Source organism: Lepisma saccharinum, chromosome 22, assembly GCF_977018435.1.
Source record: "Lepisma saccharinum chromosome 22, izLepSacc3.1, whole genome shotgun sequence".
NCBI lineage: Eukaryota > Metazoa > Arthropoda > Insecta > Zygentoma > Lepismatidae > Lepisma > Lepisma saccharinum.
The window spans coordinates 3033518-3047242 of record NC_139250.1 but is presented as its reverse complement, the minus strand read 5'-3'; the positions used below and the strand labels follow the sequence as shown (position 1 = coordinate 3047242).

Sequence of the window (13725 nt, the reverse complement as noted above, 5' to 3'; positions counted from 1 at the left end):
CAAATCCAAGCCGATTATATTGTAGAAAGTCAATCCAATAATATTTTATTACAAAATGTACATTGTATTATTTTTTAGAAAAATACTTCGATCACCCCTCAGTTCTGTTGGCGAACAGTGCGTAGGGTGAACAACAGTGATCTCCAGTGGCGGCGTTTGGGTACCAAAATTTGGGGGGCAAGGACACTTACTTTCCCTTGGTAGATAAGGTATAACGTAGTGCGGGTACAAAAGTGGCAAAATCAGGGGGCAACTGCCCCCTACGCACCCATCGCCGCCACTGATGATATCTTTACACAACAATTAGGAATTCAAGGGCAGCGGCTCAACACTCCAACAACATCAAACAGCACGACGTCTTTTGTGGATTTAAAGTGTTCATTATAGATTCATTTCTCCATCTTGTGAGCTATTTTCGGAACTCATACCACTAAGTTAGAAGCTGTGAAACATTATCAATCATAACAGTTTGTTAGTGTAACAGAGAATGTAGTGATTCCATTGTAGCTAGGCGTACATTTAGTTTCCAGCATACACGGTTCATTCATGTACCGGGTGGCCAGAATTAAAGTTACCCAACTCAGAACCCTCTGTAGCCTGTTTGAGGCATCGTAGAACTCTGAAATTTGGTGAATCCACTATGCAGACCATGGGAAAGAGGATGGCGATAAAAAAATAGTTCAATTTTCCGCCACCAGGTTGAAATGTGGCGCTGTACTTCCATGATGGGTTATAATCACGTTAATTGATTTAGCTGCGTTATTAATTAGAAATACATTTGTTAGTGGCTGGAAGTTGCAAGAAAATAATCTCTCGTTTATTGCAAGGTAAAGGCAAATCCATAACCAATTGGAGAAGTTTACGTCATTATTACAACCTATCATGGAAGTACAGCGCCACATTTCAACCTGGTGGCGGAAAATTGAACTATGTTTTTTATATCGCCATCACATTCCCCATGGTCTGCATAGTGGATTCACCAAATTTCAGAGTTTTATGATGCCTCAAACAGGCTACAGATGGCTCTGAGTTGGGTAACTTTAATTGTGGCCACCCGGTATTATACGATACTTACATTGTGTCGCGGGTTCTAATCAATAAATATCAAAATAGTTCACAAATTTAATCGTCGTATTCATCCGCGCAAAACACTAATGACGTACCTAATACTAGCCTATCTCCATTGTATCCTATCTGTCCAACACTTTGACATAATAATATAGGATCCATAAGTATCTCATGAACTCGAGCAGTTAGAAGTTTACTGGATTTTTAATGAACATTTTATACCATCATTTTGAATATTTGTACAATCGTCGGCTAAGTGAGCGAGTGCGTTAAGTTATCGACTATTGATTTCGACATTCCCGGGTTCGAACATGTGGTCTTTGGGAGTGCCCCTACGTTAATTTCATCCAATTCTCAACGTTGCGATTATTTATTTATCTTATTTATTTATTTACTTAAAGTTTCAGATACAGTACTGAAAAACCATTTTACACTGAAACTGTAGCAACAAGAAGAAAATAAAAGTAATAATAAAAATAAAAATAACAACAACAAAACAAGACAATACAAGATGGCAGACGAAAGAAAGAAATTGTTACACGTACATTCTTAGCGATTGTCGGAAACTGTGTTCTGACAAGAAAATATCGGTATTTACAGGCAGGTTATTATATAAGTGGGGAGCCTATAGTAAAGAGACCGCTGTAGGAGAAAGAGCCTTGTAGCGTGAATGTGAAAGAGCTTTATATTGCGAGTACTCGTAGATGAAATTGGTTGACAAGGAATTCGGTTTTAATTTTGCCATTAATGATTTTATGCAAAAAATTCATGTCTGCTAGTTCGTGACGATTGTATGATGACTGGATCTCAAAATGGACATAATATCTGTTTTATGGAGGTGTCTGAGAGAAGGAATTCTATGGCGAGGAAAAAGCTGAGGACAGAATCAATCCTGGAAAGATCAGTTTTAGAAGCCATAGTACAGATGGGAGAGCAGTATTCAAGAATGGGAGAGATAAAGAATTTGAAAAATATGCTAATGGCTGATTGGTTTTGGATTTCAGAGAACCTGTACAGAATACCAAGGAGACGCATGGCTCGTTTAGTGTCAAAAGTGGGTTGGGCCTCCCCGATGGCGTAGTGGTAACGTCGTCACCTTGTTATCGAGGTGTCCCAGATTCAATGCCTGTTGGAGGCACATGGCACACTAGTTCGGATCCCACTTTAAACTGTAGGTCCACTGCCGATTAACCTTTCTGTGTATTCAATAGTCAACAGTAGCAGAGTAGCAGCTTAAAAATAACAAAAATACAGCAAAATACAATTTTTGTGTTCGTTCATACTTTCAACTTGCGGCAGAACCGCAAAAGTGACGGCGGCAGAACAAACTGTCCCTTCAACGAAACAAGAAAAACGAGATAAATACGTAATAAAAAAATGTCTACTTTCACTTGTCTTCTTTTTATTTCAAAACGTGAGTTACTTTCTGGATAGCCCTCGTATATGCTTCTTTAGCCGAAATATGCGTTTGGTGCTTTATTTAATATGTCTGCCTCGCCTAGAAAATACCCTCTGCTCTGCCTTGCCACTTTTTTTCGTCGTCTCTAAATCACAAATAGGGAATAATTGATGAAGAGATAATAGATGGAGAAGGAGGAAAAACGAGATAGATTTACCTTCAGGCGCATTGTGGTAATAGTTCTCGGCCAGACCTTGAAATAATGACATGTTTTTCATTAAAGGCCGCAAGTGAAATGTGCTGGGTTTTTGTTCCTCGGGGGTATCTGTCGCAAATGACTCCCTTTGCACTTGTTCCTTTGAGGGTTGCCGGCGTCCAATGCAAAACAGAACCGCAGGCGCAGTCACCATGTGCGTGTGGGTTGTTGTGTGTCACGTGCAGTGTGCTTTGAACACGAGTGTCTGCCACCTGTTATGTCCACACTTCATTGTTTGATCTTTCAAGCGTTTGTGTTTTTAGTCTAACCCCGGTGGCTACGAAGCGTAAACATTACCCGGAAATCGAATTCGCAACTTTCGAACCGCACGATGCTATTGCCTCAGTAAATGGAAAGGCCTCTACATGCGCGGACATTTCTGGGTTATTACAACTTCATTGACTTCTAAAAGGGCTCTACACAGAAAACCAAATGCATCATATCGATTGATGCACCAGAATGCATCGATTGATGCACTAAAGTGTGTTTTATGGCTTCTTCAAAGAATCAGATTCACATTTGATGCATTTGGGTGCATTTTTGTATGTCGTGAAAGAAACACCAAAGTGCATCATTTGATTCAAGTGAGGATTTCTTTCAGTCGAGATGCACTTCAATGCATCAGTTGATGTTCCTTGATGCATCTTCCTGCATCTTTTCGGATGATGCACTTAAACGTTTGGTCTGAGCTACATAAACTATGTATATAACACCAAACGTTTAAGTGCATCATCAAAGAAGATGCAGGAAGGTGCATCAAAACTCATCAAGGTGCATCAAAACGCATCAAGTGATGCATTGAAGTGCATCTCGACTGAAATAAATCCTCACTTGAATCAAATGATGCACTTTGATGTTTCTTTCACGACATACAAAAATGCACCTAAATGCATCAAATCAATTGATGCATTCTGGTGCATCAATCGATATGATGCATTTAGTTCTCTGAGTGTACAACCCAAAAAGTCCGTGATTGTACAAGAGCTTGAATACTCTATAAAGAAACACCAGTGAATGTATGAAGGAGCATCTCCTGTTTCAGAACCCACTCGCCAATAGAAGTAATAGGCCGTAGTAATGAATTACGGAAGAAATATAGATGTTTTGGTGCATATTGCGATATGAAACGCCGTGCGTTAACTTTTTACTTGGATGGACATCTCCAAACAGTAGATCCATTCCCGACTGATCTGTGTGTAATAAAATTGCTGTTATTTAACCACTACTCAAAAACGACAGTTTTTGAATCACTCGCGAGGCATTTTTCTTTTCCGTTTTAGTTTATCAACTTGCGTTGAATTATATCCTCCTGTTTAATAAACACTCAGGAATAGTCATCATGTTCTCCATACTACATGAAAATTCCCGCCGAACACACACAGAAAAATTGTTTGACGGGTCCACCTCTATAGGTTCAACTTTTTCTCGACTGTGATGTTCATTTGAGTAAAACTTTTCTTCTTTTTTTCTCCAGTGGCGATGGAATGTGAGGACGATCACCTAAGAATGTTCAACAGCTCCTGTTACCTGTTCGTCAGCTACCCGGAAGTGACGTGGGACACTGCGCAACAGATCTGCAAGGAGATGAAGGTAAATTCATTTCAAAAGTTGCATGCATAGAATTCTAGACTGTTAAAACTACAATCATGAACTTTAAAAACTACATATCACACTGCTAAATTAATTGAAAATACAGTAATTCTTTTAATGGTACTTGTTATTTTGTCACTAATTCATTACAAATAAGAACATAAAATCAAGTAGCAATACTATTACTACCATTCATGAGTTTAAAATTGTGTTTTTGTACACAGGATAACGATCCTTAAATTGTTACAATCAGTTTTAAAAAGTTAATCTTCACGTTTTTCTGTCAACGATGATGAAAAGATTCTCTCCGGCTATTGACCAGATCAATTCTGGAGCAGTTTCCAAGCTTTCGAGGGTTAACGTCACTCACCTTCAGGCTGGAAGGCTACCCTGAAGATGAGAGTGATGTTAGCTCTTGATTGATTGATTGATTGATTGATATAATAAGAGAATAGTTGGTAGGTATTTCACTCCATCATATTTGTCTTTGCATGTATAACATATTCTTGGATATTATATTTTTGTTTCCTGACTAATTCTCTTAGAAAAATGAACATCGTCCATCAGTGTTCGCGGCTACCGTGACTCTTCGTTCCTTTATTTTAATTGGAGAAATGTCATTGGTTGTCACAAAGTTCGACGAGATACAAAAAAATAGTCATTTAAAAACCAGTGGTGTTAACGCTGCAATGGTCGGCCAAAAAAAAAAAAGAATGATGCGACCCTGAAAATCCATTAGCTTCGCACCACCGGTCACGTGACATGACGGACGTGGCGAAAAAACCGCACTTAACGAAACCTTCTGCGGGGATTCTTTTGTCTCGGAGGACGTCGCGCGGGAAGCGCGAAACAAAACAAAACAGAAAAAAGTAGTCCCAGCACACATCCTAAACACCGAACTGCAATTAAATCGCTTCGCATTTTGTGACTCTAGTGGCGAGTTGTGCGACAAAAAAAGAGCTGTGTGATTGAAATCCCAACGGAGAGAGAAACCGTCAACGGCGCAGGTGGCGCTCGCGTAGCCAAATTGGCGCTCTGTTTGCCCGAATTTCCCGTTCCCAGTTTGCAAGTGATGGAGGGCGCTGCTGAAGCCGTTAAAAATACAACCATTTGCTAATGGATTCAATATGGACCATTCCGTTTCGTTCCATATGGCGGCCATTTTCTGTGTCGGAAAGTTTAGTGCGCGGAGCTAAATCTGTAAGGTACTTCGAATTGCAAGAGGGAGCCTCTGTATATTTTCTTTCGTGGGCTAAAAACAGAATAATTTATGAATTCGTTCGCATCAGACCTTATGTTTTCTATCGTTTATATTTATCATTGGTCAAAATCTTACTTGAATTGAGTTTGATTGATTGAGTCGGTATTTTTAAGCAGAGGCGTCTCCTGAACGTATGCGGTGCATCCTGCGCATGCGTAAATTGTCGGAAAAAGGACAGCTTGCTGTGCGACGACATTCATGAGCATTTCTACATTCTAATTGATTCATATAGGAGAAGTATTTATTTTACAGGAGAGCGCTCAACTAAGCTTATATTACAGTTCTTGGATCTGAAGTGACGCATGCGTCAATTGTGGGAAAATAATTGACGCATGCGCAGCATGCGTTCAGGAGACGCCTCTGTTTTTAAGTCCACTTTATGCACAGTAAGGCTAATCGGGACTGGACCTACAGTTTAAAGTGGGATCTGAATCACTATGCGCCTTCACCGGAATCGAACTCGTAACCCATTGATTACAAGGCGACGGTGCTAGTCAAAATCTTGCAGAGTGCACCCTTGGTAGAGTGGTTAGCACAGCGAGCCACGACGCCAGGGTTCCCAGGTTCGAATCACGGTCTGGGCATTGGTGTCCCTTCATCATATCATCACTCATCCTCATCTTCGTAATTAGTCAAAAGTGGCAGAAAATCGAAGTAAAATAAACAAAATTAATTGTCAAAATCTTGCAGCATTAGAACTTAAACTGAAAAGAGAGAAATCGTACTGATGCATCGTAAGATCACTGGCGGACGCATGGGCTACAGCCCCTCCAAATTTTCAAATGAAATAAATGGTAATCAGGGGTTATTTTAAGCAGTTCCGTTTACTACTTGGGGTTTTCGCAACCCCTTCACTGCTTTCATTTGAAATTTCTGTTTTTCTTAAAACTTGTTTGAGGACTGTAGCCCCGTAGCCTCCTCTTGCGTACGCCAGTGCGCTCTGAAGCTGTCTCCGGAGAATAGTTAATTTTTTTTATATATTATGAATATAAAACACTCGCAGAAACTGCGAACTGGATACAAATTAAAATTTGCAGTGATAAAAAATGGCCCCCCCGAAATGATTTCGTACAGTGGGATCCATAAGTATTACCAAGCAAATTGTCCATCACCACGTTTACTCCCTTTGTTCTATGTCAAGAACTGACACAAAACACCAAACAATCTGCTTACAACCTCTGAACCAGTACACGTAAAAATACAGTCCTTAAAAATACGCAGAATGGATATAAAAACCAACGAAAATAGTCATGGACAATTTGCTGAGCAATACTTATGGATCCCACTGTACATACGCCACTCGTTGTTCGCATTCGAATACTGCTATGTCATTCCAAGCACCATACAAATTATGTCCCCCAATAATTCAAAACGTACAACTCCTGCACACGCATACTTCCGCACTCGTTCATAACAACAAAAACCAGCCCCCATTATCGTAATAATTAAATTACACCACTCTTTATGACATGGTTAAAAGCATTTCACGTGCGTTCATTGTAAGCATTCAAGCGTTAATGATGGACAACGATTGGAATAAAGAGATGCTAATTGGAAAATATGTTTATGTAACGAAATTATGAACTTCATGGCCTCGCCAACGGTTTTGTTCCGAATTATCCAGTTTTAAACCGGTAAATTGACCTTCTGTTTCGCGCGAATGTTCTTTCTTCTTCATCTTTTAATCGTATGTACCGGAGCAGTGGTGCGAATACCACAGGCCATTGGTTGAAATTCACGCTTTGAAAACAGTGTTACATAAGGTATTGTGCGTTGAAAAATGAACTCGTAACAATGTAGGCTGTTACCGCGACTAAGCAGAAAGAAAATTAGAACCAACGAGATTTGTACGTTATGTATGGCTATTTAACCATTGTAGTCAAATTTAGTACGCAATACAACATACAGGGTGTTCATAAATTAGTGTCCGATTTTGTAAGACAATATTTTCAACAATAATGAACAGAAATACATGATACTACCACCATTTGAAGTAGGAATATTTGAAGTTTCACACAGACCTTAAACACATTCGATGTGCACCCAACGTGTGGCAGGATATATGTCCAGGCGGTCCTTCCATTGTCGCTAAACCTTCTCAAGCATGTTGTGTGTGACGTCTCCGATGCGTTTACATTTAGAAGAATAATAACAAGATGGAGTTTCTCACTAAGTTAAAGACTATTTATTGAAATATCGAATTGGTGAATTCGAATTTTTGAAAAGATTAGCTTGTTTGTTGTTTTTACAATATTAAGAACAAACTAAACAGTCATAATAATGTAGGTTAGTTCAAACACTACATTAGCTAGTAAGTTTCGTTCTGACAATTTCTTTCTTATGTCATGTTTCTCGTGCTCTGTAAGTTGTTTGTGCTGTTTCAGGCGAATCTAGCCAGCGTGCTCTCGTTGGAGGAAGAGAACTTCATCACGGCCAACATACGGGAACTGGAAGAGTATACTACCAGCGCTATCTATTGGCTGGGCGGAAAACTAGTCACCAAGCAGAGATGGGAATGGGCAGACGGTTCGCCAATGAAGTACAACGGTAAGTTCTTTGGGTTTCACATCCGGCTGTTTTTCTTCTCTTTTTCAATCTCTTGGCAGTTATGATTTCAGTGTAATTTCAGTGAAATCCAGCCATATTTGAACAAGAGGTTTGTATTCTGTGACTTTGCTCATACGATTTGTGAAGCAATGGTCATACGCTAAAATCACCCCAGCAAATTTTTGCAGCTTAATTTCCCTTTGAGAAACAAATGCCTGACGTTCTGATTGCGTTCCTCAACAGTTCAATTTGAGCTTCGCAGGGAATTTTATTTTACGGACCAGTTCAATTTCGCGTCCGCCAACAATTTTGGCCGACGTGGGTATTCTGTGATTATTAATCCAGACCGGCAACTTCCCCAATGCAGACTGATCGATTTTTTTTTTAATTTAAAAAAAAAGACAGACTGATATTTGAACGGGAGAAAAGGCGCATATTGGTACATGCCATCAGGATGATTCAGTTGCGAACGCCCTGCATTTGTTATTGAGCAAACGGCGCTCAGAATTTGGGGACTTTATTTGTATTCCGGGGGGAATTCTGTAATCCGATTAGTTGGTCCAGTTCGATCGATGTGCTGTGAATGCAAGGCTGGGTTATTTTCTTGTATTCCTGCCCATTTTTATTACGCCTCTCCGTTCGTGTATCTACGTGCAATGTAAGTGTAAGTCATTTAAAGGGAATTCGTGCCACTCAATTAATTCTTTCATCTCGTCTCCTGCATTTCATTGGACAAAGGTTTGTCTCTAATGAACATAGGCGGTGCCATGAACAGAAATATAAAGGCTGCTATTAGGACAACTTTAAAAAAAAAACATTAAAAAAATCAAGAAGACTTAGGTGGGCAGGCACGGAATGGGAGAGGAAACAGGAGTTTACAGGATTCTTGTAGGGAAACCTGATGGTAAGAGACCAGTAGGAAGGCCAAGACGAAGATGGAGGGACAACGTTGAGATGGACCTAAAGGAAATCGGTAGGGATGGAAAAGAGTATATAGATCTTGCTCAAGTTAGGGACAGATGGAAGGCCTGTGTTGCTGCAGCCATGAACCTTCGGGTTTAAGATGGCTAGAGAGTTAGTTAGTTAGTTTTAAAAAACATTGGGAAGACTGAACGAACTGATTTATTTTATAATTTTATACAATATTCATAAGTAGGTTGAGTATTTGTCCTAAAACGCCTTTTTTTATCCTTGGTCAGAGAATGTAGGTTTTTATGTTTGAAAACCATTGCAGGCCATTTCCGAGAAGAATACACAAATTTTATCGTGGCTATTTTTCAGGTTGGGTTATAAAATTTGGGCCTCTAGGCTATCCTTTTGGCCCTTCTGACATTGTTAATATTATTATTATTATCCGTTTTGTTATCACCTCCATTAATTATATTGTAAATTTTAAATTATAGGCATCTGATAAAAACTATTCATTCAACTTCGTTTTCGTTTATAAGTGGCGTTTGCACTATGCATTTCGCCGCAACACTAATATCACACACGCATCTAAGGGAAATTAACCGACACTACATTACGGTAGCCACACTGCCCGCGAACTAAGAAATAAGGATGTTGATTTCAACCGTCAGTATCCACTTGACTTGCAGTTGGCGTTCAAAATGTTTACATTCGTATCTTCGAGCAACAATTGTTTCAATTCTGTTACGTAGCCACTGAAAATAGGGTTATGATGTAAAGAGATATTTAAAACGTTAGAAACTCCTTCCTTCTATATCCTTGCATGGAATAAGCAAGTAAAAAGAATTGACTTGTTTTATATTGCTAGTATCACAACATTAAGGAATTTCAATAGTCGATGGTCTTTCTCCCTTCTGCCCCTTCAGCGTCTCATTTTTGTACGGGCCCCCAGGACATACGGGACATGGTCTAGTGGCAAATCCTCCGGCTGTGTTTTGCCTATTTTAGTCATAAGTACCTATTTCATAGGTAACTGCATTTTGAGTGCCTAATCCGAGAAAATAATGAAAAACCTGTCGATGGTTATCAATTTCAGTGCCTATTTTCTTTATCGGTGCCTTTTTGCCTGCCTATTTTGAGAGGTTTTAGTCCTATCGATTCTCATACTGGTTACAAGCACTTATCGTCCCTTACTTTCTTAATAACGAAGTGACTGGGAATGATATAAATAATACAGGACACTGAAAAGTATCATATTGGAAATGTAACATTATTTTGAAATATTCTGCTAACATTCAGTCAGTCATTACATTCTGAGAATTCTTTAGGTTTATAAGTCAAACATTTTTTCTTAAGCTCGAGGACTTTATTTCTAAAAATAAAATATAATTAACAGACTAATTATTGGGTGGGTTCGAGCCCCAAAGGTCCATGTAAGTTGACGCCACTAAAGGCTGCCTCAGCGATGTTTATATCATGGACAGGCACGTAGCTAGGGGGAGCTGAAGCCCCCTCCGAAATCCTACAAATATCTGATTTAAATAGTGTATAGTGGTAATTAATTTTACTTCATTAGCAGGATTAAACATCTTGTATAAAAGGTTGTAATATATTGAGATATTGATTTTCTGGGATTCTACCCCGCCCTCCACATTTTCGCCTTTAGATTGCGGCTGCTGATAAGGGATGAGCCCCCTCCGAAAAAAAAATTCTGGCTACGGGCCTGATCATGGAGCAAAAATAGTGCAATTTATATATTTCTTTTTTTATAGGGCCCCCAATGGCGCAGTAATCAAGGGGTCCTGTGTTCGAGGGACAAAGTTGTTCGGATCCCACTTTAAACTGTAGGTCCAGTCCCGATTAGCCTTACTGTGCATAAAGTGAACTTAAAACAATCAATCAATCATATATTTCTTTAACCTTACATATGACCCAGCTTATATGTTCTTTTCGGTCAGTGGCGAAGCTAAGGCGTAAATACTGGGTAGGCTGAAAAACCTGCTTATATTTTTTTATACAGCAGGTCCATGCGTCGATTCTTGTTGGTTGCAAAAGTATCAATTACTCTTTCCTTGAAGCCTTGATCAATGGAAAGTTCTTTAACCAGTTTTTTTTTTTCAATGGCTATTGTACTGAGAAAACTTAATCTTTCATTTTTCATTGAATTACGGAGATAATTTTTTACTCTCTTGAGGGTGCTCATACTTCTTTTGGAGGAAGCTGTTGTAACAGGGAATATCAAGACCAACTTGATAAGTTGTGTTACTTCTTTGTAGATTGTTTGAAGATCATTCCTAACTATGAATTTTAGATGGTCTGCAGGAGGTAAATGCTTTTCTTCATCAGCATAGATATTTTTTAAATCATTTTCTAATCGTTCTTTGTTGAAAAATGGATATGTGGACAGAAGGTTATTTAATTTCATCACTGGAAAATGTAGTTTATATCGCCCAAAGCTATTTTGGTCCAGCAATTCAACAAATTTTATCTTTTCAAGATCTCCAAAACGTATTTCCATTTGCACAGTCAGTGTGTCCAAGATTGCGTAGGTTAAGCATCTGAGAGCCACGAAGTCTTGTTCACTTACATTTATTTCACTGCAAATCCTCTTAGAGTTTTCAACACATAATTTCACAGTATTATATTTTTATAACATAAATACACTATGTGACACACACACACTAATACACGCGCGCATGCACTTGAAGTAAATTAACATTCAACAATGCAGCGCGTGAACGACGCACTTGCACAAGAAGACTAGAAGCACAGCTTTCGCCCAGCGAATCGGCAGTCCCCTCCCCTTACACTCCCCTCCCACCTAAACAGAGCTCACGCTGTAGATGCCTTTTAAACGCGAGGCTTTTCGTCAAAAGCCTCACAGTTCGGACCGAACGCCCTCTTCTCTTTCTCGCCTGACTGACGAGATATCTGGAAGGATCGGCGGAACCAAACGTTCGGATTGCATAGTTTAATTCGTTTTAACGAACTTTGATTGTTACAGGGTACAAGAACATTTTAATTTCAACATTTTTTGGGTAGGCTAAGCCTCAAAAGCCTCATAGGAGGTTCGCCACTGTTTTCGGTGCACATTGATTGTTACTATCACTAACACCTTTATTTCAGTACAAAAAACAGAAATTTTATGTAACAACTAAACTAACAGCTGGAAATAGGACTCCCCCCGCCGCTGTCGTTGGGGAGGCGGAATATTTACATTTAACGTTGTTATAAATATGGCAACACTGGAGAAATCGGACACGGACACAAACGAGGGTTTCACTTAATGCACAAAGCCTCGACCAACATCCCAGCCTTTCGCCTTTTCTGCAGTTTTTCGGGGTTGACCAAGAATGTATTGTTTATGTGAAGCGAACTAAACTCTTGACTAACATCGAAGGCATTTAGCCATATCCTAACAATGAATGCATTTCGGCAGAGGGCCTCCCCCATGGCGCAGTGGTAACGTCGTTACCTTGTAATCAAGGGGTCCCGGGTTCGATACCCGATGGAGGCACAAGTGGTTCGGATTCCACTTTAAACTGTAGGTCCAGTCCCGATTAGCCTTACTGTGCATAAAGTGGACTTAAAACAGTAACTCAAACCAAACCATTTCGGCAGACAGTCGGAAGCCGAAAGGAGTTTGTGCGTTGAGTTAGACCGGTCTCACTTATCGCACAACACTTGAGAAACCTTGTGTTCTGACGTCACGGAAGAAAGCTTTTTAATTTTAGGCTAAATGCCTACGTTGTTAGGTTAGGCTACCTATGCTTAGTTATCTTAGTCTAAATAATAACATAACCTCGTAGGCATTCCTCATTGACGTCAGAACACAAGGTAGCAAAACTGTTGTGCTAAGAGGAAGACCCACAAAAGGAAGGGAAAGCGAGAAGAAAAAACAAATGACTATCTACTTTAGATTGTTCGAACCGTAGGCATAGGGATAGGCACAAAAAGTATATTATTTTGCATAGCTTTCATCTGGATATATTATTACAATGATGGGTTTACTACAGAGGTTAACATTTCTAAATTTCCTACAGTTACTTTAAAAGTATTTTTTGAATAACAGTTAAACTTACAAATGTAAATTAATGCCGATAACAATACAACATTTTTTTTACAATTAAGTTTTCAATGTTTATCATACTTGTCTTTTTTTATTAAAATTTCGGTAACCACCAAACGTCTCTAATTACCTTATTTTCGTATTTTTCACATTGATACTTACATATTCTGCATTCGTAAGGATTCTTCTTTTTCGCGTTTCGTTTTTTGCATGCAAATAATCTCAATTTTCGAAATATCGAGTATTTTTATTTTGTTCGCTTTTGCTTGCGTTACACGCGATATGGCGGAGAAATCTTGACTAGCATAGTCCATGATCAGTGGTTATGCAGTGTTGCACCCTTTGTCATAGAAAAATACCCACTTTCGTGTTACTGATTTTGTATTTTTTCCAGGTTCGAAAACTCCACGAACCATGCACGGCAAGGTTAGGTTAGATTCTGTTAGGTTAGGAAACATAGTTAAATTTGTTTTTCAAAATTAGAAATTTTTTTTCGGGTTCGAAAACCCCACGAACCATTCATAAATAGCCCCACAAATCATTCACGGATAGCCCCACGAACCATTCATAAATAGCCCCACGAACCATTCACAAATAGCCCCACGAACCATGCACGGCAAGGTTAG

General features: G+C 39.2%; 1 protein-coding gene across 6 annotated transcripts in view; it reads left to right on the top strand.

The window, feature by feature from the left end:
- LOC146004935 (uncharacterized) overlaps nt 1-13725 on the top strand; it is a 470180-nt gene that overhangs the window by 382901 nt on the left and 73554 nt on the right. For all 6 annotated transcript variants that reach the window (XM_083143992.1, XM_083143989.1, XM_083143988.1 and 3 more), the window contains 2 exons: nt 4198-4313; nt 7959-8121. In XM_083143992.1, coding sequence (XP_083000118.1) covers nt 4198-4313; nt 7959-8121 — 279 coding nt within the window. The remainder of the gene's footprint in view (nt 1-4197; nt 4314-7958; nt 8122-13725) is intronic.